At 41.4% G+C, this 27,709-nt stretch overlaps 1 protein-coding gene across 5 annotated transcripts; it reads right to left on the reverse strand.

Moving 5' to 3' along the window:
• Positions 1 to 674: 674 nt before the first annotated feature.
• Positions 675 to 27,390, reverse strand: als2b (alsin Rho guanine nucleotide exchange factor ALS2 b). Of its 5 annotated transcripts, none has more exons than XM_044187837.1 (35): positions 27,196 to 27,390; positions 26,637 to 26,717; positions 25,537 to 25,667; positions 24,052 to 25,040; positions 23,167 to 23,548; positions 19,276 to 19,450; positions 18,315 to 18,411; positions 18,065 to 18,142; positions 17,750 to 17,980; positions 16,996 to 17,167; positions 16,676 to 16,865; positions 16,517 to 16,582; positions 16,159 to 16,321; positions 15,399 to 15,530; positions 15,165 to 15,293; positions 15,015 to 15,038; positions 13,226 to 13,296; positions 12,944 to 13,010; positions 12,617 to 12,819; positions 12,460 to 12,525; positions 12,204 to 12,302; positions 11,187 to 11,351; positions 10,701 to 10,812; positions 9,908 to 9,985; positions 9,315 to 9,448; positions 9,052 to 9,216; positions 8,765 to 8,882; positions 7,760 to 7,917; positions 7,538 to 7,654; positions 7,268 to 7,444; positions 7,117 to 7,174; positions 6,350 to 6,411; positions 5,931 to 6,080; positions 5,228 to 5,324; positions 675 to 3,804 (listed from the first exon to the last, which is right to left on the reverse strand). In XM_044187837.1, the coding sequence occupies exons 2-35, from the start codon at positions 26,654 to 26,656 to the stop codon at positions 3,766 to 3,768; spliced, it is 5,115 nt and encodes a 1,704-aa protein (XP_044043772.1). In that variant the 5' UTR covers positions 26,657 to 26,717; positions 27,196 to 27,390; the 3' UTR covers positions 675 to 3,765. The 5 variants fall into 5 exon arrangements, with proteins under 5 accessions (XP_044043772.1, XP_044043774.1, XP_044043771.1 ...); XM_044187839.1 differs by having other exon boundaries at positions 23,212 to 23,548; positions 25,537 to 25,682; XM_044187836.1 differs by having other exon boundaries at positions 25,537 to 25,682.
• Positions 27,391 to 27,709: the final 319 nt, after the last annotated feature.

Here is a 27,709-nt window from a genome sequence, read left to right on the forward strand (position 1 = left end):
ATTTTTATTTATTGACTTATTCAGTTATATTTTAGACTTATCTGCTAACCTTTTACTACTATTTTGTCCGTTTCGAGGATCCACATTTAACAATCACCAGAAGTAATGTCATCTAAAGTGGGTAAACATGTAAATCAGGTATAGACATAACTCTTACTTAAACCCCAAGGAAACAAAAAAATTATTTTTTTGCTTCGTCTACAATCAATTCATCAGTTCACGTGTCAGAAAACATAAATTTATGTGAAGTTACAGCTGAAGTACAGCTAAAAAAATATGTTGCTATATTTGCTCTGAGATGGAAAGAAAGATGGAAAGTTTGTTTTTTTAATTTTAACTGCAAAACATTTCCATGTCTGCACATTAGGAGGACTGCAACTAACAATTATTTTTCATTATCAGTTAAATGATTGATTGTTTAGTCTATGAAATGTCAATAAATAGTGGAAAAAAGCTCAGCACAACTCCTAGAGCCAAAGGTGACGTCTTCAGATATCTTGTTTTGTTTGACCAACAATCCAAAATCCAAAGCTATTCAGTTTATAATAATATAAAACAGAGAAAAGCAAAAAATCCTCACATTTGAGAACCTGGAACCAGAGAATGTTTGGCATTTTTTAAACTATTTTTGCCTTACAGTTCATTTCTGTAGGAACCACAAAACTGGGAGCACATTAGTTAGCAACGTCCATCAAATGAGTTTATTGCAGTTTGTTATTATTTAAAGGTATAATACATTTGAAATCATGTAAAAGACACACAGGTGAGAGTCATGTCAGCCAGCTGAAACACAAAATGTCAACTAATAAACACCAAAGTCCATTGACAAAACAGTCTGTTTTACACACAATGCAACAGTATGACCTGTGTGGGGCGTTTTAATAGTGAACAGGTGTTGAGGTACAGTAAATTACCTTAACAGTTGTCACATGAACCCAACTTGAGCTTATGAGCATTATCTTCAGTTTATATTTATAACCATTCAGTTTGGATTTAAAACAGCACTTCATGTAAGTGAGTCAGTTGGGGTAAAACCATTACAATAAATGTCCAGTTCTGCCTTATTAGTTTGGTTTGCATGTCAGTTGTGCTTTATTACTTAAAATATTAGTTTGTCCTTCGTTTTAAGTGGCAGCATCCTTCAGATTGTGTTAAGAGGAGCATTAGTGACATTGGAAAATAATAGTATATAGATGAGAAAAATAACAGAAAATAATCACAAGCACATCTACACAACATACTGAAGAAGTCTTGTCTTGTCAGTCAAATAAAGATTTGTTTTAAAGAACAGCACATAACTTCTGGTTTTCCTTTTTTTGCCCAAAGTGTGTCCATAGCATTTTGGGAGTAAACTCCTCAGTTAGAAAGACGATATTGCTTCACTGCTTTAAGTGTCAGGCACATATGGTCTCAGCGGTAACAAGAGCTCATAACCAGGGATGGAAGAGCATTATCACAATAGTTTTAAAGTCACAAAAGTATGCGAGGCCCAATTCAAAACGCTATACACTGAGATGTTTACTACATAATGTCTGAGATTCACTGCATTGTCAGATTGAAGCATGGTTTCAATTATAATTGTTTCCATTTTGGGCGAATTCATTTGCAAAAGCATTATGACCGCATGTGACCTTGTCCCAACATTTCCAAATAAAAACAGTCATCAAAATGTATCAAACTTGAACTTTTTATCAGTTTAGGTATCACAGCCGAAGAGCAATGTTTTAGCAATGTTTTAGGCAGCAGCTTTAAATTTTGATCTAAAGTCAAACCATTTTCTGTTGCTAGATTTTCAAAATCCTGCAGGGAAAAACAGCAGCTTCACCTAAATTTAGTCCCTTCAAAAAAAGGCCTCTGATCCACTGGCTTTTCTATTGTTAAACCATCGGAGAAAACAAAAGCTGTGATATAATGATAATAAAAAAAGGCTCAGTCCTCTGAATCCCCTCTTAAGCCCTTTTATAAACTGTCATGTGTGACGCAAATCTCAAATAAGCAACAATATCTGACAGTGCTGTAAATGGTTTAAAAAAAGAACAGTTAGCATTAACAGATCAGCTTTGAACATCATATCTATAAAAACAGTGTTTGCATTAAGCCGACTGCCTCGCTCTCTGCTGAAACATCACCTGCAGCAGGAAAAATCCAAATCTTTACCTTTTGCATTCAGTATTTTACAGATCAACAGATTTTAAGACCTTCAAATGGTGGTTAGTTTCATGAAAAATGTGCAGTGAACACTGTGTTATCCACAAAACAATTAGGGGTACCTGCAGTTCAAACTTGATACTTTACACTGATGATTGCAGTTCACAACACTACAAACCACAACATGAGTACATTAGGATCGAAACATGTTGTCCTGTAAAGAAAAAACAAACATGCATCTCCAAAACTTTTCAACTCTGGAGATGCATAATTTTTACTGAACAGTAACGATGTGTAATGGCAATTAAGAACAATAAGTTTCGATTTGGTGGTTTACTTTTTTTGTCAATTCACAAACTGCTAAAGACCCCAATTTTAACCCCATACTTTTCAGATTTTGAAGACTGAAAACTGGGCTCAGAAACACACGAGCGGCTCTCAGATTGTCTAGGAAAAACATCTCTTTTCCCTGCGCTTGGCTTTTGCTCGTTGTTCCTGCAAAGTTTTAAAAGAGGCAATTTTCTCAGCCTGGTTTAGCTAATTTAGCCACTAACTAGGTTTAACTGTATTCCGCAGCCAGCTGGTGCAACAGAAGAATATCAATATCCTTTAGAGTTTACCCAAAGCATGCTGTACAGGATTTGTATTAATGCAGGATCAAACCTAGCTGTAAACTAGCCCCTATGGTTCCCATAGCAAAGCTCAGGGAAGTGGCTGTGACCTGCTCTTTATTGGAGGTGGGAAAGTAAACCAGATGTGCATTTGCCAAACCAACCAGTTAGTCTTCATCCTTCAAGTCTTTTCTCTTGTAAAACCGTAAAATACTGTTTGAAAACACTTGATAAAGCATAAATCTCACCTTTGTGTCGCTTGTTGAAGTAGAGTTTTGGATTAAAGAAACCGTTCGAAAACTGAGCTAGCTGTAAACATACCGCTGTCTCAGATGATAAAGACACCAAAATGGAAAGCTGGTCAGTTTATAAAGCGACATGCTTTTAGGAGATTATTTTCTTGTTACGTCCGTTGCTTCGTGTGGGTGAATAACAAGAAGTGAAACCTCCCGAAACACTGAAGGCTAAAAAGGAACGCGTTTCTTCTGTGACGGATCGTCTCGCTCTGCCAAAAAGTTGTTTTTCATGCTGAAAAATGTATTCTTCTGAAGGAAGAAAAATGAGGTCCGGTATCTCACAGTATGCTGACTGTGAGCAGAGAAACCAGAGAACATGCCACTCCCACTGGCACAAAAAAATAACTCTTTTTCCAGGTAACAACGTCACCTACATCAGTAAGTCACGTCAGTCTTTCTGCTGTTTTACACTGGACGGTATGAAGTGGCTCAGACAGCATTCACGTGTCATGATCTGTGGGTAAGAGGCCAGCAGAGGTCACTGAAAGGGAAAAGAGTGTTTGTGTGTCAGAGAGGGAGGAGGTGGTCCCGTCTCCATAACAGCAGCAGATGGAACTGTCGGCAACCTGTTCATATAATCCTCTGCTTCCCATTGGCTGCTGCACACATCCCTCTCCCTGATGCCTTGGTGATCCTGGCCCTGCGATTGGCTGTGATGGTAGGTTGGACGGCAGCATGCAGATCACAGAGGAACTAACGCCACGCTCGTCTTAAGTGATCTTCTCATGCTGGATCTGGTAGTAACAAGCCTGGCGGTGGAGAAGACACACAAATAAAACACATAAAGACCAAATCAATTCTTGCACTCTTATCAGGCAGTACTGTATATTATATAATGACTGAACAAAGAGACACATTTGTTTTCAAAATGTTTGATAGACAAGCAAACAACCTCAACATTTTTATGCAATTTCCAAACTTTTCAATTCCTGAAAATTTGACTCTTAACTGAAACCTTCAAAGCTGCATAAAAATCGTAGCTGTGAAATTTTGCTTCTTAAATACCCCATTTAGTTTTAAAACCTGTGTTTGTGTGTGGCAACGCTTTATTGCACATGTCCGCGACACAAAATGCATTTTGGTACAAAGTATAGGCAAAATCCGCCAGCTGATTTACACAATTTTCGCGATGCCGCCGTTAAGTCATTATGAGTCAAACAGAATGTATTCACCCTGACAGTGACAGCCTTCGACAGACAGGTAACCCTGTGTCAATGCAGATGAAATTATTCAGTCTGAAAATCCAAGTGTTACAGACACCGGCCCCTCGTGGTCCCTGGTTGGTCCGTGGTCGGCATGCCACTCAGAATGCAAAGATGAGGTTTTAATGAAGTTTTAGTTTAAGTGATATTAGCTTCTTGGAGCACAGGCTTGGGGATTTTGCCTTTTGTCTTTCCCAGACAAAGAACTTTATTGTTGGAGCAGCTGACACCACAGAAAACAAACGTCTATCTTTCTTCTTTACATTTTTTTTTGGGGGGCATTTTTGCCTTTATTAGATAGTGACAGCTTCAGAGAGAGACAGGAAAGGCGGGAGAAAGAGAGGGGATGACATGCAGCAAAGGGCCGCAGGTTGGAATCGAACCCGAGCCTCTGGTGGTGGTACGCGCTCGACCAGGTCAGCTACTGGGGCGCGCTAACGTCTATCTTTCTGTTCAAAACCTTTATTTCAGCAGCATTAGATGACTAATGTAACAGTTTCTACAGGATCCCCCGGTAGTATTTCTTGAAAAAAGCTAAACATAAGTGGTTTAACAGTAAAATCCTACACATGCATTACATTTTATGCGTGGATTTTGAAGTGAGATGCCACTGTAGTAATGGCGGCCCGTTTACTTCTGCCTTCAACCCAAATTCGGGAAAATGGAAAGAGTGAGTTATACGAGTTCAGTATGTTGTGTTTAGTCTATAAGTAGATGTTAATTTCCAGAGGAACCGATCCAAGTAAATGTTTATTAATTAATAATTTATTATTCTCAATATATGTTGAATTGTAAGTTTGCCAGTAGAGGAATTAAACTGGATGTGTAACTGAACACTGTCATCATTTCCCTACAATTAATACCAAAGTCTTACAGTTACATATCAGTTCCTTTCTGGGAAATTAAAGGAAACCATGGGAACTGTAAAATAAAGCAGCGCTGTGTGTGTTTGTATGAGTGTGTGTGTTACCTTGAGTGTGGTGAACATGATGCCGTGCTCTCCGTGCTGTACGCAGGGATCCATCAGGTCTTCGATCAGGCTGACCTCTGACCCCAAGTTCCTGATTCTAAGGACAAAAAAAAGAAAGAAGTCTTTTGCACCTGTTGCTTTGGGACAACACTGAAAATGGGTAAAAATATCTTGTCGATTTATTTCAGAAATTAGCAACAAATCTTTATTTCTGTACTTTTGCAGACTTTTCTTCATTTACATTTCTGAAAAACAAACAAAAAAACCTCCTTTTACGGCTGCAACTTACGATTATTTTCAATTATCGATTAATCTGCTGATTATACTATAATTCTCTCTAAATCTATTTAATCAATTACTCGTTTTGTCTATAAAATGTCAGAAAAATAATTTTCCAAACTGATGTGTTTAAATGTCTAAAAGCCAAAGATATTCAGTTTAGAATCATGTACAACAAAGAAAAGCATCAAATCCTCACATTTGGGAAGCTGGAACCAGCAAATTAATTGCCTTCTTATAGCGTTTAAAGCAGCGCTTTATTAATTATTTTCAATTCTTTGCTTACAGCAGGTGTGTTTCCTCCAACTTCACACCTCACATTTGAGACCTAACCTGTTTTTTCGGTCCAACACCTACCTACAATAAAATAATATGCTATCTGTCGCCTCATCATCATAATATGTGTAAATGTCCGTATGCTGACCGTGCACGCAGCACCACATAGAGGAAGACAGGGAAAAGTTCGTCCATCGACCACAAGAAGTCCTGCTTCAGCAGCGCCTGAACCTCCTGGGTGATCTCCTCAAAGGTGAGCTGGATCACCTGCAGCTTGTCTGATGGGGTGAACGTTGTGCTGCAAACAAACAAGAAACAAGGAAACTAATTTAGGATTAGAACATTTATTCTACTTTGTTCTATTTCTATTTTATTTTCTATAAGTTATAATCTATTTTATTATTGTCGTATTTATACAATTTCTGTGTGTGCAGCATGGAAGGGGCTACAACTGCATTTCACTGTGCTTTACTGAAGAATGACAATACAGCTGTACCTTGAATCTTGCATGCAAACAAAGTGTCTTTGTTTTCTAACTAGTTTCAAAGCTGTTGAATAGAGCTGTACCTGATCTGTTGTAGTGTTTCCACTGCAGAGGCGAAGCAGGCGTCCTTGGTGCTGGAGAGGACCTGGACGAGACGCACAGACCACAACAAACACTGCGTTCATCTTTCTACTCAGTGGTTCACTAACAACACCTGACGAGGATTCAAACTAGATGCGTTCAGACACAGAGCGCTCCGGCAAAAAAACAAAACACAACGTCGTCTGGCAAACAAGATGTTTGGGCTGAAACTAACATATTTTTCTATTATCACTGGTTAATCTGATGATTATTTTCTGGATTAATTGATCAATGGTCAGATAGTAGTGAAAAATGCCCCCCACGGCCCAAAGAGACAGCTTCAAATCGCTTCTTTTTTTTCCTGACCAAAAATCCACTGCAAAATATTCTTTACAAACTCACAAGAGACATATTTACAATTGAGTAGCTGGAACGACAGAAATTTGACTGTTCGATTCAGGTTTAGTGATGTTATTCAGTGAGGTGCTGTGGTGGCCAATTAAATACGTGCAAGCTCACGTTCCTGGTGGATTACTTTGTATTTCTACGATTTCGAAGATGAAATAGTTACTGTAATAGTCACTGTGATAACTCAATCACGTAAATCAAACCGCTGGCCAGTGTTTTGGAGTCTGATAAGCCTTCAAATTCATGGATCTGTTACTCAAACTGGACTTCCTCCATCGTGTTTGTTTTTATGTCTGAACACCCACTTATGTTAGAGACTTGCTCAATCAGATGTGTGACTAAGTGAACAACTAAACCATACCTGCTGCTTCTCCCCCAGCGCAGGCGTGGAGACGTGGGTGGAAACAGGCCAAAACTTTCTGGGGGGGCGGTGGAAAAAAACAGAGAAGTGATTTTTTAGGATTTACATGCAAAACATTAAATGAAGCAAGACTCTCTTTTGTGTGACATACTGCTGAACGCCCAGGAAGGCGAGCAGGGCCAGGTCAGGCTGCTTGTTGAGGCGGAGGACACACTCCCAGTAGACGTCGTCCTCTCTCTCCTTGTCCAGAGCGTAGAGGGTGAAGAGCGGCGGGTAGAGACGAGGCAGGAGGACGGGAAGCAGCAGAGCCGAGCTGCTCACCACACGGCTGAGGACGAAAGACACATAGGAGAGGTTAATGTGATCCAACTGACCCCTGAGGACCACCAAAGCCTCAAGGTGGACACTGCCCGGCTCTTACCCAGGTTTTGGTGACTCTAGCGGGGCATCAGTCGAGCCTGGCTCCCTCTTGTCCTGGAGGTTGGTGGTCGGCTCCGGAATTAGACCGCCCTCTTCTGGCAGGTCTGGGAAAAGAAACCTACAGAGCATTCAAGAGCACACATACATAAAAATATTGATTGATTGATTCTGCATCTATATCCATTTTGTACATGTATTTGAAATTAAGCTGTATGAGAACTACCTGACGATCTGGAAGATGCGGTTGAGGTACGACTTGATCTCGCTGACAGCCTGAGGCAGCAGCCGGCGATTCGCTCCAACGCCCACGTAGGTCATCCTGTAGACCGCCACCAGGGTTTCCACCAGCCGGCCCAGCGGGTGGAGGGGCGTGTCACAGGCCTGGAGGACGTAGAGAAAAATAATTGCAGTGTTCACTGCTGCTTCCTTGGCAGATTCAGGTACAGTTACTCCATTAGATTTAAACATGTTGCACAGACATGCTGTAATTATTATGGCACAGATCAAAACATTACAATGGGACATCACCCTTTACACATGACTTAAATGGTGATCTTCAAAACAGACCAACCTCCACAGAATGGTCCTAAACATAAAATTTTGGTCTAAATATAAGGAAAATATTTGTTTCAGCTGTCTTACTGTAAATTCATTTTGGATGAACTGTACTGTCCGCCTCCAAGGGATATTTCAAAGTTATAATTCTTAAGATTTTTATGACCTCAAACACCATTTATAAAACTATTTATAGTCTGCATTTTTTCAGTAATAGCCATTTGATGTATTTACATTCAGTAATTACATCGCTATACAGTAGTTTTCATTGTCATTCACACACGGGGGATTCACAGGAAACGATGTATGTATGAAATCCAGTGTTACTGTTTGTAATTTTATCTCACTGATATAATGCTAACCTTCCTTCTGCTGCTGCTTCACATTAAAAGCGTGTTTACAGTGCCCTCCTGTTGTGTGGGAAACTACTCTTGAAATCTGTTCGCAGCTGTAGTTATTATGTACTGAATTCTTTATTAAAACTGCGTCAGTTTGTTTGGCTGCACTGTAAACAGATACACCAGTGGTTTGCTGTAACCACACTTGCCTTTACCACAGTAACCATTGGTGTTTTTCAAATAAACCAGGACTTAAATCTTAAGGATTACAACTTTAAGTTTATACTGACGTCAGTGAATGTGCTTTTGGAAGTAAGGAGTGGTCGGTGGGATACCTTGATGAGGTAGAGGTGGATGGTGTGATATCGCTCCATGGTGATCGGACCCACGTGCTGCGGTATGACCTCCAGACTCTCCAGGGTTCTGCTGTGGCTTCGAGATAACATCTCTGGACTGGGACACACACAAAACACTTACATCACCCTTTAAAGTTAGCCGTAACTTGGTAATTCTCGCAGTTTGGCTACTTTTACTTGCTAACAGAAAGAATCCAAAGACAGATAAATGAATGGCCAAAAATATAAGACAGAATCACACACTATAAATGTCAATGCGTGTGTACCTGTCCTGGATGTGTCGTCGGCTGGTGGTGAGGGCCACGGCGATGTTCTCCCAGGCCTTCCAGTTCTCTCCTCGGCCCGGCGCCTCGCAGCCCAGCTGACTCCAACACTCCTCAAACACCGCCTGCCACTTATCCTCAGCACACACACACAGACGCCCCAGCTTCCTGCCACACAAAGTATGTAAAGTATAACAAGATTGGTAAATGAAGTATAATAAATTGTTTTGTTTTTTTGTGGTAAATTTCAGACACTGCGAGCTTACACAGCGCGGGTCTTCTCCTTGTCAGTGTCGAACAGGTGTGGTTTGAAGTAGGACCCCGCCACTTTGAGGCCAGAGCCCCATTCGCCACTGAAGGAGCCCTCCAGGTAGTCACCGTTTGCCATGGTAAGCACGCCCTGAAGGAGATCATTACAGTACATTAAACTACACTGACGTACATCTTACTGCTAATTAACTTCAATATTTTTGAGTATTTTTATGTTGGGTTATTGCCACATTTAGCAATATAGTATGTATGAGTGCTGTATACATATCGGTGACATCTTTTAAATCACTTTTCAAAACTTAGGCTTTTAAAAAAAGCTTTTTATTACTGCAGCACACTGTTTTATTTCCAACACGTCTTATCTGTTTTATTACCATTATTATTGATTTTATTTTATATCATTGTTGGGTATTTTATTTGTATTATTTTTAATTGTCTTTTCGTTTTAAGCTGAAAGATAATCAATTTCTGTCTGGATTTAGAACAGCTATTTAATTCTAGTCAGATTTAATATCAGTTAAAGATATTTTGACATTTATTTAGAGCACATAGCCAATATGTATAATCCCTCTGTGTGTTCATCTGTCACCTTTCCATTGAGGGTCCAGTCGTCAGAGAATTCCCCCTCGTACGTGGTGTCGTCCTCTGACAGGAGGATCCCGGTGCCCTAAAAGAGAAATAAAACACCTCTTCAGTCCCTTCTTTTCTCAATTTTTCTCTAAAGTTTGTCATATTTTCTGTTTCACTGTCCTTGCATGCATTTTTTTCCTTATGTGACTACGAGCTTGAGAACATTACGCTCTCTATTTTTTTTTCCAGTTTTGTTTTCTGGTGAACCGCTTTCCTTCTTCATAACCTTCTTGGATATATTTGCCAAATTTGGTGAATAACAACCACCAATTCAATATCCTTGTCAGTTCTAAAACCCTGTTTAACTGATAACAAAAGTCAGTGCTGGTTCTCTCTCCTTTTTTTTTTTTTTTTTACACTATGTTTCGGTGCTCCTCAGACCTTCATGATCATCATGAATCCTATCTGAGCATAAGTGGTCAACAGTGAGCAGGATTTTTTGGTTCTTTCGCAGTCACAGTTTATGATCTGATGCACATGTGTTTAAGACTTTGTGCAAGTACTTTTGGAACAAAACCCTACTCGTCTTGGATCAAATCACAAAAGAGCTTTCTCTCCTGTATCTCCCTCATGAACTCCACACACACACACACACACACACACACACACACACACACACACACACACACACACACACACACACACACACACACACACACACACACACACACACACACACACACACACACACACACACACACACACACACACACACACAAAATGTGACTAAAATCAATGACAGAGGTGCTTACCATCATCTTATTATCTTTGAAGGCTCCTTCGTAGTACAGGCCAAACTGAGTGACGACGATCCCGGTGCCCTGCCGCAGGTGGTCCTGCCACATGCCCATGTATTTCTCCCCTCTGGAAAAAAAAAAACAAAACACACAAACAGCTCTCACTTATATAGACAAATAAAAAGCAGTAAGCCTTGGGATACCCTGCTGACCTTGGGCATAGAAGAACATTGGTTCATTTTGTGCTGGATTTTATTTCCTTGTGCATAAGAAATGCTAATGAAATGAAAAATTTAAAACAAGTTAAAACAAGACACACATGTAATTTCTTTCTCTGCTGTCTTTTATGTGTGCTGCAGCCTTTCTGTTAATGTGACGGCATTGAAGTCAGACTGTAGAAAGCCTTATCTTGTCAGATTCTTTCTGCAACTTGTACAGAAAAAAAGATTTTTCAAACATGAAGCTGACATGTAAAATGTCCGACAACGATGGCGAGCGTACTTTGTGATATCATCGAAGACTCCATAGCCGGTCTTCTTGTCTTGCAGCCACTGGCCAATGAAGACACTCGGGGAGGATGTGTTGAGCTTGCCACTGCGCAGCATGCCGTGTCCGTGTCGCATGCTGTCCTGGAAGGATCCATCGTAAACTTCACCGCTGGCGTACCTGCAGACAGACAGAGGATGTTTAGTCTAAGCAGCCTTGCGTACTGCTGAACTCAAGTCTGTTCTTCTAAACTAAATCCTCTTTCTTTCCCACAAATGAGTGCTAAAGTATTTCCCCACATTTGCTGTAAAATATAGAAATCAACAGCTTGTGTGACGAAAGTGGGCTTGAAATAAAATGCAGGTAAAACCAAAGAAATTCCAACAACACACAAGACACTCCTGATGAACTGCAACCTTTGACCATCACTGGATCCCACGTAGAAATTGCCAGTCCTTTTAAATATCTTGGAACGGTGATTAATGGCTGCCTTAACTTCACAGAGAATACTGAGTACGTTGTTAAGAAAGCCACACAGAGATTGCATCTACTGAGGAAGTTAAATTATTTTAATGTGAGTAAACAAACTTTGGAAATGCTGTATACAGTAAGAAGTATTTTATTGTTCAATATAGTCATGTAGTATGGAATGTAGGGAATACATTTAAACTGCAGAGAAAAGTAAATGCAGCCAAGTGAGAAATATTAATTAAATATAAAGAGTAAGGATTTCCAGATTATAAATGATTCTTCCCACCCTCTGCACTTTGACCCTCAGGGAGGAAAAAGACTTTCTTGCCAAATGCAATTAAGATGACTACTTTGATCTAGCCCTTCTCCCATTTCATTTGACTGTATTTATGCATTTTTAAATCATATTGTTTGTTGATGTTTCCCAGCCAATTGTCCTCATCTTTGTGATGTATTGTCGATTGTCCCGTATAGTTTTTAACACTATGTGGTGAAGCCATAAACTATTTTTTACAGCGTGGACAATAAAGTTCCTAACTCACTATTTTCATACACACTCACCTGTATGTCCCCAGGCCGTGCCTCTTGCCATCTTTCCAGTGACCTTGATAGTGATCGTTCTTGTTGAGTGTCTTATTGGGAGCCACAAATTCACCAAAGCTACACAAACACATAAATACATAATCTGAGAAGGACGAAGAAGCAAAAGCTAAAATTTCAGATAATCCTGACTCATGAAAGATTTACACAGAAGACTCATGTACACTGTATACACAATATATATTATGACAGAGTGATGTTGGTGGCCAGCACTCACCCATCCTCCAGTCCGTTCTTGAACGCCCCTGTGTATATTCTCCCGTCAGGCCATTTTAACACTCCTCTGAAAAACATAATCAATCCCAATAATTTTTACACATCAATATCTAAAATATTCTATCGACATGCAGACAGACAAGGTGTGTGTGTCCAACCTGCCGTTGGGCTTCCCGGTGAGCCAGCGCCCTTCGTACGTTGCCTCTTTCAGCCGTCCGTCCTTATAAAAAGTGTAGGAGGCTGTCCTGGAGATTGGAGGCTCCAACTTTTGCCCCGACCCCGAGCTGACTGATGCTGTGTCCTGCCCCGCCCCACTCAGGGCCTGGTCCACCGCCTGGTTGATGGAGCGAAGCCACTTGGCCTAGGAATGAATACACGCACACTTTTAAGAAGGTGGTCCAGTTCATTTGAGTTGCAACAAATGGAAATGCAGTTTTAAGGTGAGCATGATGTCTGTTTTGTAGCAGTAGCATTAAAAGATCTACCTTCTCCATGGGAGAGGAGGCCAGCAGGGTGAACGTCTCCTCTGGTGAGATCACCTTTAACCCATATCTATTCACACACAAATACACACCGTTTTACAATGGAATAATAAACAACTGTACCTATTAAGTTGACACTGAGTGTAATGATTAATATGAAGATTAAGTAACAATTATTAGAATATGTTAAAGTCCAAGAATATGTGCGTTAAATATTTTATTATTTTTCAGTATTATTCCACAGAAAACCTGTAAAAATGTTACACTGGGATTAAGCAGACTTACAGGCCAGTGTTCTCCTCTGGGATCGACTCCACCCAAAGTGTGGCCAAAGGGAAGACATGATGGGTGGAGAACTGGAGGAGAGGAAAGGCATAAGCATGGATAATGGAAAAGAAGGAGGGAAGAAAGAGGGGAAATGGAAAGAAACAGGAAACATCATTAAACCACAGTGAGAGACAGTGACACAAGCCTAATTGCTATGAATAAGCCCATAAGCTGTGTATGGCCTTTCAAACAAATAGGTGGTGATCTACAGCCTTCTCTATAAGCTAATCGATCATAATTAACAATGATAATTTGCAACAATTCTACAAGCAGGACACTGACAGAGAAAAAGTACTGACTGCTCTCTGGAGAGACTCATACATGGAAGTAAAGAAAGAAAGGAAGTAAAAAGGAAGCACGAATAGGAAGAAAAGTACAGAAAAGGAAGTAAATGTGAAAGAAGTAAAAAGAAAAGTAAAAAAGGAAGTAAAGTCAGAAGTAAGGAAGTAAAAAGGAAGTAAATAGGGAAGTAAGGAAGTAAAGAAAGAAAGTAAAGGAGTAAGTAAAAAGGAAGTACAGGAGGTAAGTAAAAATAAAGGCAGACTTTGAGAAAGGATGATGCATCTTTTTTTTGATTAACCTAAGGGATGCCAGATTTAGTCATGCAAGACAACATGTGTTTCACATGTTTTTAAAGAGGAAGTTAAGAACTGAGCATGCATGCTTTTTTCCACCAATACCCTGCTTCTCATTCATACAAAAAGGAAGTAAAGAAGGAAGTAAAAAGAAAGAAAGGAAGTAAGTAAAAAGGAAGAAGGAAGTTGCTCTTTTAAAAAAATTATTTTTTTTAATTTTTTTTTAAAACAAGTCAGGAAGTAGCGGGACTGAAATGTGCAGGACAACCACAGGACCGGTGCAGGCTAGAAGAGATGGGGGGATGGACAGAAACGCTGGACAGAAATGCAAATAGAAAGAGAAAAACAGAGAAAAAAGAAGACAAAGCGGGAGAGAGGGAAGGAATTTGCTTTGGAGAAGTGAACCAGAAACTGTTGGTACTTATAGAATTTGAAATGAATATCCTTGAAAGATTAATTACGTGTTGCCATCAGGCCTTCATTCTATCCATTCAAATCCCTTAAATTACATGTGAACCATCACTAAAAACCAAGGCTTTGACAGGTAAGAAATACTCCTAAGAAGATGGTGGAAGAAACTAATATATTAAAGATTTTTCTTGAGTTTTGGACTTCAAACAGTTGGAAAATGAAGAACAAGAACAGCAATGTATAAGAATAGAACTAAAATGCATTAAAACCCACTGAGCCTTGGTTATAGTCAGTTCATCCTTCCATGCAGTCTCCCCCAGGTAAAGAGCAGGCAGAGGGCGAAGGTGGGGATAGGGCTGGGTATCACCGGACATATTTAAGTAGTAATGCACCTATACTCATGACATTTTTCTACTGCCGCTAGTGTTTTAGAGCAAGTTTAAAAATTCAGTCCTTGTTCTGTGCATCAAGATATTAGCATTGCTGCATCACTAGCACAACCTCATTCTTATGTTGGGGCCCTATTAAAGCCCACCTATGACCTCACCTGTTTTATATGGGTGTGCGTTTGTGCTGGAGCGTGTTTGTCATGTGTTTAAATGTGAATCAGCTCCAACAGGGCTGAATCCTATGACACAGAGCCCTAAGCCCTTCACACACACTCGCACACACACACACAGAAGAAAAGGTGGGATACAGTGGAGTGGGACGGGGGGAGTACGGGTCGCTGAGCTGACATTTGCTTGTGGCTGCATACTTACAAGATTTTTACAAGGCGCCACGCCCTGACAGCACGGAGGCAAGCACACACAGACGCTTGAAACACACTAAGTTACATTGTCTGAAATATGGACGGCTTCAAAAAAGTGAAAGAGTTGAAGGACGTGATAAAAAGTGTGTGTGGAGCTGACCTGTGCATGGACCAAAGCATCGTTGAAGAGGATGAACCAGTTGACGGAGAACCTCCCGGCGTTCTGCAGGGTCAGAGCTTTGTTGCTGCTCTCGCAGATGAGCCGGCGGCGAGGCTTCCTCAGTGAGTCCTGACGACACACAATGACACCATTCAGCAGTATGCTACATCTGACATCATATGAAGGACACGCTTGGTGGTAATGGAAAGGAATGCACACGCTCAGAAAGTTTACCGTCATTTTGCCGGGGAAGCTCTTCCAGAAATGAAAGGTATAGTCGGCGTCCTTCCTTTTTCTCTTCAGCTGGAGGGCCAAAGCTTCGAACTTGGAGCAGCTGTCCTGCAGCTTCTGGTAGTCATTGGAGCACTGACAACACACACACACAAACACATTAATATTTACCGTGAAATATGCATTGTGATTTTCTAAATAGAGTCAGATTCTGTTGATTTTGCCAAGAGAAATATCCATACATTTAGCAAAATTTGAGCTCCAAATCCACATTTTTTTAATGCTTTTTAACAAATCTTAATACACCTTTAACGCTTTAAAATCACTATTGACGCTTATTTTACCAGTCCCCAGTTTCCTTATAAGTTCCTAAAAAGAAAATAGGATGTAACTATAAATTCTTAGGAAGGTTCCTGAAAAGATTTCTCTTTTTTTATACGAATTATACAGAAAAAGGAGACATTGATTTTTATAGAAATATTTGTTGGTGTAACAATTGAGCAATGTCACTATAAAAGAGAGTTAATATTGCTTTTCAAGATAAATAAGAATGTGACTAGAAATTACAACAAAAGCAATAAAAAAAACTCAATATAACACTCAAGATAAAATACACCAAAAAAGTTTTCACTAACATGACAAACCAGAATCATTTATCTATCTTCCATCAGTGGTGAATAATAGTGAATAAAACATCCAAACATACATTTTTTTTGTAAAACAAGTCATGTAGCCGACTGTAGCTTGTGTTTGTTTCACCTACCACTTCAAAGCAGGTGGCCAGTTTGAGCAACAGCCGGCCGTATTCGTGAAGGTGGCGAGTTGGGAGGTAGAAGAGCGCCACCAAGAGGTCGGCCATGGCGGGGTTGTCCTCGCTGCACTCTGACAGCCTCTGAAGCAGCTCGGGACTCTTCCCAAAGAAATCTCTTCAAAGAAAATGATCACTAGATATTAAAAACTCTGAATAACGATTGTTGATCAGGTGCTTTCCCCCCCCCCATCATCTGTGTTTTTGGCTGTTGCATTGTCACTGTAATATTGTGTCACAGCACCTTAGCTGGGTTTTTAGGAATAACCCCCCATGTGTGAAACAGTGTGTCTGTGTGTGTGTGTGTGCTCACAGTGAGGGTTTGGTCAGGGTCTGGAAACCTCCCATCACCTGGAAGTTGCCCACAGCGCTGCAGTACCTTGGCATTGATGAAGAGACAAGTGTGTAAAGTTCGATCTATTGTTTTAAATGAAATGTACAAATATTCCCATTCATGACAGGGAACACGTACTCGTGGTAGGAGTCGAGGAAGATGCTGGTGTAGTCGAGGATGAGCAGGCTCTTGACATCGCGGCCGCGGCGCAGGTTGGCGGTGAGGCTGGCCGCGTGCTGCCCGGTTAGGTGGCACAAGAGGCTGAATCGGCCCGCCAGAGTCTGCAGGAGCCCGAGGGCCACCTGGCCGAGGGCCGAACTCAAAGACTCTGGAAAAGGACGGCACACAAACGGACACAAATGACAAAAATGCTGATTTAAAGATTTAGCCTTCTGTGTTGATCCTGAAGTTAAACTCTCTTATCCTCCGTCTTTTTTTCCCTTATGTGTCACTCTTACCCAGCTCCAGCAGGGGGCGTATTATCTGTGTTTTGATGTTACACAGCTTGCAGTAGAACTTCCTCTCAGCTGATGCCAGCTCGTGGAGGCTGGCGATGAAGCCCATCACGTTCCTGTCCGAGAGCGCCACGCACCGCTGGCCACCCGCAAACACATTGCTCACGTAACGCAGCTGCAACACACGAGAGACAACGTGATAAAAATACACACACTCACACATAAAAGCAAATACTTTGAGAATATTTGTTTAAGCTGTTTGAATTCAAAATAATCTTTATATAAATTAATTACATTTCCTACAATAGATCTATCTTTGCTGCTGCAATGACACAACAGGACCTCTCATTGTATTACCTATTCGCTGGATTATAATCAAGGCATTAGTCACTTGGGTCAAAGCTACTTCAGAAATATTAACTACTCATACAACTGTTAAATATTCACACAGCATTATATTCCGAACATTTTTAAAGACTTATTTATTGTGAATCATTTGGGCTGACTAGTGAACATAAACAGCTAGTGAACAGCTTTTTATGTACTGAATGAAAACTGTCTGAAAGCAAGGATCGAATGTCAGATCAGGTTCGGAATTTAAATGAAAATTTTGGCAATTTTAAACTATTTTAACAAGATCTTGCATGGCTGCTTGTGTTTATACAACATTTAACAGTTGGCTTGTTTTGTTATTCTGTTATTTGAATTCTGACTTCAGCAGTAGTCTAAGAACCTGCATCAGTTACTTTGTCCTTACGTTCATGCAGAAGGGTAGTAGTACAGGCTGCTGGGTGTAGCCGCCCACCCGCTGCTCCTCTTCCTCCCCTTCTTCCTGCTGACCCAGCTCCTTGACTCGGCTCTCTTCCGCCCCCTCTTTCACCTGCTGTCCGCTGTAATAAATGATTGGCTGGATGCAGTCTCCGTCGGCGAGCAGGAGGGTGTGTCTCTCTCCAGCACTTACGTCCCAGACCCGGATCCCCTCTGAGAGCTGGGAGGGGAAGCAGAGAGGAACATGAGTTATTGAACTTCAAGGCTTTCTGTAGCTGTTCGTAAAAGGAGCTGGTTTCCTCACCTTTGCGAGGCGGGGGACAGTGCTGGGTGACTCCATGTGTCCAAGCTGACCAGAGCTGTTACTTCCCCACGAAAACACCTGGAAGACAAAACACGTTTTTATGTTATAAAACTCCATGGTAAAGTCTATATTTGGCCAAATATACACACAGAGAGAAAAGTAAAAGGAAAACAGGTTGAAAACGATTGTTTTTGAAGTGTAAAATGTTAATGGTCAAAGAACGGAGCGGTGACTGAAGCCACTGGCTGACCTGAGACTGAGCGGTCAGAGCAAGGGAATGATGAGCGCCGGCCGCCACCCGCACCACCTCCTTATTGTTCAGACTCTTGATGCACAGCGGCTGTAATCTGCAAACAGACACATCCCACTACTGTCAGAAATGATCTTTTGGTGGCCCGCAACAGCTTGTGTATAATTGCATTTCATTATAGAATAACAACATATCAGCGTTATTATTACATTTAATTGCTTTTATATATATAGTTTGGCCTTGTACAAAAAAGATAAAGACAATATTTTCTTCTGGAAAGTACATATAAAAAAGTAAGGTTGTCACAATAGCATAATTTGAAACTTCGATACAATACTAGTATAAAAAAATTATACTCGATACCTCTTTCGATACCACAGCAAAAATTTAAAAAAAGTCCTAGACACAAAATAGGATAATATTTTTCTTTTTTATTAACAACCTGAACCTTGAAGAAGAGTGTTCTTCTTAGAGTGTTGCATTATGGGTTGTTTTTTGCCTCAATGTTGCTTGGCTAGCGAGTTACTTCAAGTCCATTTATAGTGAGTCTGTTAGAGTCAGTCAGCCCCAGAAGTGTTTAGCCAGAGAAAATTATTCTGACCACTTCCGAGAGCCTGACAGGAGAGTGTGTGAGTAACTGATAGACAAGCCACGCAAATGTAAAATTTATGTTTTAATGGAAGTATTTCATGTTTCACTTGATCACTCATGTTTGGCTTAAGGATGAGGACTTCTCCTTGGACTCATCGTATCTCTGAAACAGACTGATATGAAAGAGTTCAGCGTATCTTCGAAAAGCGCATTTTGTTCAACGGCCTTTAATGTTTGTACACAAATGAAAAAATACTTTATTTACCAGATAAAAAGACAACTTTTGTTGATTTTGAAATTTGGACTTAAATATAATTTGAAATGCCACCTAATTACTCACTGACAGATGCAGTGTGAGACTTCCTCCTACCTGGCCAGGCTGTCTCCATGTCCCAGCTGTCCGTGCTCGCACTGGCCCCAACTCCACACCTCCGTCTGCAGGGTGGGAAACACCTCCTGGGCCTCGGGGACCGCCCCACCCAGCGGGGTGAGGGCGACTGCACGCATCCTCGGACGGCCGGCCTTCCTCAGCAGTCGCGGGGACACTGTGGGCGCACAGACAAAAAACAGTATTCCTAAATGTCTTTTCCTTTTTTTTCCTCCACTGCAAAACATTTAACCGGCTTCAGGCTGATCCACTGAACCAGTGAGTGAATAAACTTCATCTGCTCTTGTCTCTTCACTGAATGCACATTATCTATTGCTACACACAAAACTTTGAAAATGTGCATAGTGAGATATTTCTGTATAACACTTGATAACCCTTCATGGGTGTTGTAGTCAATGAAGTGTGGAAATGTTGACATGTTTTCAAGGCGAGCCTGAACAAAAGTACCTCAACTTGAATGAATCTTGGGTGCAAAGTTCAGCAGAAGAAATCAATGTGTGTTAAAAACATGGCCGCACAGAGACAACAGTGACGTTCAGCTCATATCAGCCAGGTCATGTCAAACACATGCTGCCATCCAGCAGACAAACAATGAGAAGAAGCCTGCAGGCAGAACAAACACTGATATGGGAAGGGAGACAGTACTTGTTTTTCCCAGAGAGCACTGTATTGTGCCCTAACATCATTTTGTTCTAATTATTGATAAAGTTATTGCAAGTGACACACTTATCTCTATTGCAAACACCGAGTTTATCATCTAAACTTTCAGGTGAACAGACCCTCGTCAGAGCATAATGTTACTGCAGGTAATGCCAATCCTGAAATAATACAAAAACATTTTTAAAATCAAGATTATTTTCAATATCGATTAATCTGCCAATTATTTTTTTCGACTAATCGATGTTAGAAAATTGTTAATAAAAAACAAAACAAAAAACAATTCCCATCACAATTTTAATCATAATTGCTCTTTTTTTTGATCCTCCTCTTCACTTATGTTTTACAATCTACATTTTGTCATCATAATTGTATATACTATGATTTTCTGTTGTGAATCTATTCTGCACACACAACATCTATTGCACGTCTGTCCATCCTGGGAGAGGGATCCCTCCTCTGTTGCTCTTCCTGAGGTTTCTTCCATTTTTTTCACCCGTTTAAAAAAAAAAAGGGTTTTGGGGGAGTTTTTCCTCATTCGAATGGAGGGTCTAATGCCAGAGGGTGTCGTATGTTGTACTTGCTGTAAAGCCCCATGAGGCAAATTGTGATTTTTGATATCGGACTATATAAATAAAACTGACTTGAAAACCTAACCATATTCAATTTATAATCATATAAAACAAAGAAAAGGAGAAAATCCTTCTTTTTAAAAAGCTCAAACAAGAAAATATTTGGCATTTTTGCTTAAAAAGGGACTCCGAAAATTAATCAGCAACTATTTTGATAATCAGTTCATCGTTTGTTGTTAATCTTTTCAGCTCTATTTAAAAAGGTATTGTGTAAACCATGTTAAAATCCCACTATCACTGTGATTCAGAGTTTCTTATTTTGTAACAGGAGTGCACACAAAACAGAACAGAAAAAAATATTTAAAGTGCAAAAAAAGTACATTATTACCATGTTATTACTTGTTTTATCACTAAATTTAGTACATTATCAAACCACTACACTACAGTACAAACTGTAGCATTGCTCTCATACACTGTTTATAGATTGTGATCGCTTTGATCAATGTTTATTTATTAGCCGCATCAGATACATGATGTCTTTTTTTGGGGTGACAGAGGGCACATTCACAAACCCATATTGGGGGTCATAAAATAATTAAAGACCCCCCACTCCCCAACACACACACACACACAAAAGTTTAAGGACCACTGATTTAGACTATTTGCTGAACACTATCTTTTAGAAGAGACCAGGATCATGGCTGTAAATCAAAATGGTGTCATTTTAGCATCCATTTTACTTTGTCACTTTCGGGCTTTTGCACCAGAAAGGGGTTAACTTTTCCATGGCTGGAAACTAAAGGACTAATGGACACAACAGTTAATTTCCTCCCTTGAGTTTCCATTAAATAAACACAAAACATGCGTGCGCGTACACACACACACACACACACACACACACACACACACACACACACACACACACACACACACACACACACATCTCTTTATGGCCTCCGGCAGGGAGCCATCTGGGGGCCCACAGGACCGAGACACAGAAAGGTTTGAGAAAGCCACAGCAGCCATGTCAAGACTCCCCACAGCTACAACTATTATCCAACTGCGTATTTTAGAAATCCAGGGTACATAAACCACAAAAAATTAAGTGAAAATAATCACTTATCCTGGCTGTAATTTAAAGATTCATGGCTCTTCATTTGTCCAACTCTATGAACAACAAACATATAAACATATAGCCCACAAGAGGACAGACCAAAAACAGATGAGGAAATCCACAGCAAATAATCTCAGGCTGTCTATGAGTAAAGAGAGATAAGATGATAGTCCATCCTGTTCAGGGTCACATGGAAGAGAAGACCTATGGCATAATGCACCAAACTCCCTTCCCTGCCCGCCAACGTTTTCTTTATCAATTAAAAACCCTGTCAGGCGGAGGAAATGTGATCAAAGACAGTCTAACCTTGCACCCTGTCACTTCTGATCGCTCCACTGGAGTCACATTAACACATTTGGAGGCTAAATATCAATCTGCATTCCTTTGTGCATTGTGTTTTTAAATCACACAAAGGCAAGCATTCATACGGGCTAACCTCGCTCCAACTGGACCTACAAATGAGTGGCGCTCACGTGCACAAAGCACAACACAAAGCCTGAGCTCTGGGTCACAATTTGCCGTTTCATCACAGTGCATGTGCCAGAGTGGGATTTATCATGGAGCAATTTTTGAGAGGATGACAACACAGCGATTCCTTGTCAAACTGGTTCCTATGATTTTGCATTTTCTCCAGTTTGCCTTGACACAAGGGAGTATACTGGGAGTTGCATTCTTGAGTGGATTTAGGAGCTATTTTTCTTTATGTTTAAGTACTTGTAATAAAATAGAAGAAAGGAGTCTGCTGTACATAAAAAAGCCTACTGGATCACCCCTGGTTATCCTGAAAAAAAAATATTTGAAGCTAATTAGAGACTTTGAGAGGAAGAAAAATGTATAAAAAAGTACAGAAAAGTACAAAAAATGTAGAGCTGCACTGATTAATTGAGTGCCAGAAAATAAATCACTATTTAAATAATCAATTAATCTTTTTTTTTTCTCCAGCAAAATGCCATACTGTCCAATTTGAGGGTTTGCTGCTTTTCTTTGTTTTATATCATTGTGAAGAAAAAGCTATTGAGGACATTTATCAATATTTTTTAGACATGTAGACCAAATGATCTAAAAAATTAATTAATCTAAAAAATAAATCTGCAAATGTGTCGATATTATATCGAAATAATCATTAGTGGACTTAATAAGGCCTTAAAATTCAACTGTGAAGGACTGTGAGGAAGAATTTTGTCCTGTTTTCCTCAAACCACTGTAGTAGTAGTGAGTGAGCAGGAAGTATGTAGTAAGTAAGGAAACATTCAGTAGTAACTAAGTAGTAAGTAGTAAATAAGTAAGTAGTAAGTAACTAGTAAGTAACAATATAGTTAGTGGTGAGTAAGCAGTAAGTAAAAAAGTAGCAACTTCCTGTGTCTAACTAGATGGAGATGACATACACAGAATAAAAAATGACTCGACTGTGCACACAGTGTGACACAAGGAGAAGCCTTTGCCGTGTTTACGAGCTGGATGAAGAAGCCTGAAGCGAAGACAAACACACACAGACTGACATCAACCTGCACAAGCGCAAGAAGTACTTACGCAGCAGGGTATAGGAGGAGGATAAGAGGTGAACAGCGTATCTACCCTGTGAGAGGAGTCCCGGGAGCGAGAGGCGGCGCCGCAGACCCTCGGCCTCCTCCTCGCGGATGTCCCCTGTGCTGGAGCTCTTCTTGGCCTGCGTGGAGTCCTCCTGGCGGACCCGCTCTGTGGTGTTATCACCCACTCCCGGGACGACGCCCGTGAGCCCCGCCGGCCCGCCTGACTTCGACACTCCCGAGGGCAGGTACAAGTTCATCATCTTTTTGAGGGACAAGGCCTCGTAGGTGGAGGCGACCCGTTCGCCCACTGCGGAGGCGCAGGAGGCCACAAGGCTGTTGAGCGTGGAGCTGGGGGAGGAGGAGGTGAGCCCTCCTGCTGAGGGCTGGAGGAGAAACAAAGCAGAGTCACGCATAAACACACAGGTCAAATGTTAAAATGACAGTGGCAGAGGAGTCTGGGTGCAACTGCATCAGACATCCAGTATATCAAGCTTATTATACTGTGTATCAGATATCAATGAATTATGTCATCCATTGCTGCCAGTGTTTGAAACCTGTGTGTTGAAGAAGCCAAAGTTCCTAAATGTTATTACAACCTGCGATATTATTTGCTTTCTAAATAAACATACACTGTCATCTGCTCCTGATTAATTGTCTTCTTTATTGCATTAATAAAAATATGTCTCTACCTGACAAAGAGCCGGTTTGGGCTCAAAATTTTGTATTTTTGATGTTGTAAGAAAAAAAGAAATGTAAATGGAATCAGATGCCAGTGTTGCAAGTCAAGTATCAATGTTGGCCTTCGAAATCACATGTCATCACAAATCTTAAAAACAGATCAACAGTATTTTATGTTTCCTTATAATTGTGATACAGTCGAACTCACCAGCAGAGTGTATGGTGCTCCTGTGGTCGCCTTAGCCGTCTGCTCAGCCTGTGTGTTGTCTGACAGTTTCTTCAGGTAGTCTTTGACAGCCTGCTCATCTGGATAGGGTGAACCCTTGACCCCCAAAACAACACCACCGTTGGACTGAGCCGAGGGGTCAGAGTCTGAGGCTGGCAGCGCTCCGTTAGCCATGGCTGATTCCTCTGTCTCCGAGTCCTGATGGTGAGTGGGGTCAGAGGAGGGGTCGGCACCTTTAGCAGATGCCGGGGATGCTGAGTTTGAGGTGGAGGTGTGGGACGGGAGGACTGGCTCTGACGGGGACATTTTGAGCCCTTGTGTGGGAGCAGGCGCCTCCAGCACGCCCTCATCCTCAGTGAGCTCCACACCGAGGGGGCAATAGTGACCGTCAGAGATGATGACATGGTCCTCCTTGTCCGTCATAGTATACAGCAGTTGGTTACACTGTCTGCATTTGTCCACAGGGGGCCGGTGGATGTCCTGAGGGCCCAGGCAGCGCACCAGAGCCAGGCTGTGTGAAGCCCCGCAGGCCACCTGTAATACATACCTGCCCACCAAATGCTCAACTTTTTGTGGTTTCCAGACAGGAAAGACGGTGGCGTTGAGGCCCAGCTGGCAACCACTGCCCCATGCCCACACCTCCCGCTGGGCCGACAGCGCCAGGGTGTGCTGCTCCCCGCAGGCCAGCTCCAGCACTGGGACCGTCTGCGGGGGGCTGGTGTCCGAGTCAACCAGAGCGACCGGAGTCGGGTTGGGGACAGTGCTGAGGCCCGACAAGCCGCACTGACCCGAGCCATTGTCCCCCCACATGTGGACGCCACCGTCCTCTGTCACTGCCCCGCTGTGGAAGCTTCCAGCTGCGACAGCGACCACCCGCTGTCCGCTGAGCGCACTCTCCAGGGTGGGCTTCTCCGGCTCGAGCACTTGACTCTGCTTCCATGGCAACTCCCCAAAACTGTACACCTGCCCTCCTGAATTGGGAGCAACGACAGCACAATAATCAAAGAGGAACATGACAGGTTTTCTCATCAAAAGGTTCGTTTTCACACGTGGCAAAGCTTAAATTTAGAGGGAACTATTTTTTCACCACACAACAGCAACATTCTTTAACCAAGTCAATGCAGGCGTCCTTTGATTAATCAATTCATTATTAAGTATATGATTTATAAAAAAAGAGTCCAAAGTATCAGTATTTATCTAATTGATAATGACATGAACTAAAGAAAAAGAAGGCACTTTTGCATTCATGCAGGTGTAACCAGCATTGATTATCATATATCTGTGCTTAATAAATGTTTAAAACATCCATAATAATAACAATAAAGTCTGGGGTTAAGATGCCGACCATGAAAGGCAACATCCCCAGTTGTCTCCCTCCTTTCTTGTCATCTCTATCAGTCTGTTTGTAATAAAGGCATACAAATACCCCAGGATAAATAAATAAAAAACAATAATAATAAGTGTTACCTTCCACCAGCAGAACACCATGCCGTGAGCCCAGGGCGACCTGAAGGACAGGCCGGGGAAGGAGCAGCCTTTCTGGGGTGACGCTGCAAGAGTAGCCCTTCCAGGTGTGGAGCAGGCCTCGCTCTCCACCACTGTCATCCCCAGAGGTGAGAGATTAATCAATCAGAAACATAATGAGTAGGGCTGGAAAGGTTAATCATATGTTAGACCGTCTCTCAATTTCTTCTGAATTCCCTACCCTGTCTGTGGCTCTCAGCCCAGAGTCCATTGATTCCTACTTAACTTTACTTTAAAAACAGGTCACAAATATACAGTTCCACTTTAAAAAAAAACAGGCTCAGTCATTTCCTAAAAGAGCTGAAAGCTGTAGTTTTTAGCAAACGTTATTCAAACTGGAGGAAATAGCGCTTGTGTGAGGGACTATTTTCATCTGTGGATAAATACGCATTTTGTGCTCTAGAGAGGACTTACAGCAGCAGGAAGGTTTATGTGGCACTGACCCCAAATGAACTACAGTGTCCATGTTAATCATAATTAAGGAACATGTCAGCCAGTGCAACAGTGTGGCTCATTGATAGTTTTTGGACAACAACGGAGCTCTATGGTACAGAGAAATAAGATATATCAGACAATACGTGTTAGTAGGATCAATTACATGCCAAAATGATGGAAGATCCTCCCAAACTATTTGCTCAGTATCATCTTTTGTTAACTAATTCCCAGAGGGCTGCCAACACAAATCACATGAGGTATTACAACCATCATGGGAACATAATGTTCTTCAGACAGGAAACATGGCAGAATATTGGGAAGGACACAAGTCAAAGTACAGAAAAACAACAATTATAAGATGACTAGACTTGAAGAAGAGACAGATTAGAGTCAGAGAGGTGTGGGTGGCTGACAAAGCAGAGCAGAAGCAGACAAACTTCCAGATTTGGCCTGAGCCTGTGTTCCTGTGCAGCATTACATCTGAACTTGTGGGGGAAAAGCAGAAGTGAACTTCATCCGTAGGCGATGTCACATGGTGATCACATCCAGCCTGCCAGCCAGAAAGCAACAGTTGAGCAGAATAATCCTGTTTGGGAGGATAGACCTACCTTTTCCTCTGGGTTTCCATCAGTGGGGTTTACTTCTCCATCAGCATGTCAGACTCAGGGCTGCCACTGCTGAATGCAGACCTACAATCCAAACAAAACACACCTAATTAGCTGAGAGCTGCCAAACAGCCCTGCTAGCTCATACGTTGCTTCCAATGCAAACATTGGAAGTCATGGAGGCTACCTAAAGTCTGTTAGCCTGACTGTCAAACTGGATTTTAGGGGAAACCCCATAAGGAAATCCCTACAACTAGAAAGACAAGGCGAAATGTCAAAATGAAAGCACTCGCGGTTTTCTTTTTTCATGCGTTTTAAATATTTGCTTCTAGCTGTGGTTGGCGATCTAACACCAACAATTAGCTCCCCCAGAAATGCATTCATTACCTGCCACCACAGGCAGGTGTTTCCATCTGTTTCTGGCTGCTGGTCGCTAACGTGTTAACGTTAATCTTGCTAGCTAACATTAGCTAATCAGTCCTGCCAACTAGCCAAACCGCTAGCCCAAACCACAGGTGTCTCTTCCATGTTTTCCTGGATAAAAAAGCCTCTTCTTTCTTACCAGCTGGCTCCACACACCGCTCCTTTAGGTGCTCACTCAGACAGGGAAGCACATCATACATCCGTTAAGTTGTTTAGCAGCTAAATGCCGCTGGTTGTTGTTCATCTCCTGATGTTGACACAGAGAGGCGCCGCTAGTGCCAAAGATCGTCTACGCTCAGGAACGTTCACTCAGCAGCGAGACCGAGCGACAACAGTGGGGACGCGCCTTAAAGTGACACTACATATATTTTAAAGACTTACAATGTATACCTGTTGCAGTGGTGGAGGAAGGATTCAGATCCTTTACTTAATTAAAAGTACTAATACCACACTGTAAAAATACTCTGTTACTGTTACAAGTCCTGCCTTGAAAGTGTTACTTAATTAAAAGTATGTAATGTATGCAATCAGGAAAATGTACTTAAAGTATTCAAAGTAAAAGTACTCAAAGCAGTAAAATGTCCCCTGTGACTGTTATACTGTTATATATTATACCATTAGATTATTATTACTGCATTAATGTAAAAGCAGGA

The sequence above is a fragment of the Siniperca chuatsi genome, linkage group LG24 (genome assembly GCF_020085105.1).
Source record: "Siniperca chuatsi isolate FFG_IHB_CAS linkage group LG24, ASM2008510v1, whole genome shotgun sequence".
Classification (NCBI taxonomy): domain Eukaryota; kingdom Metazoa; phylum Chordata; class Actinopteri; order Centrarchiformes; family Sinipercidae; genus Siniperca; species Siniperca chuatsi.

Bases quoted from the DNA above. Each gene is read 5' to 3' on its own strand.
- als2b (XM_044187836.1), bottom strand. From the start codon at position 26,656: ATGGAAACCCAGAGGAAAAG. The intron at 13,297-15,014 runs GTAAGTATGCAG...CCTCTCCTCCAG, and splicing joins TGGCGCCTTGTAAAAATCTT to TTCTCCACCCATCATGTCTT. The intron at 10,813-11,186 runs GTACGCTCGCCA...TTTTTTTTCCAG, and splicing joins GTCTTCGATGATATCACAAA to AGGGGAGAAATACATGGGCA.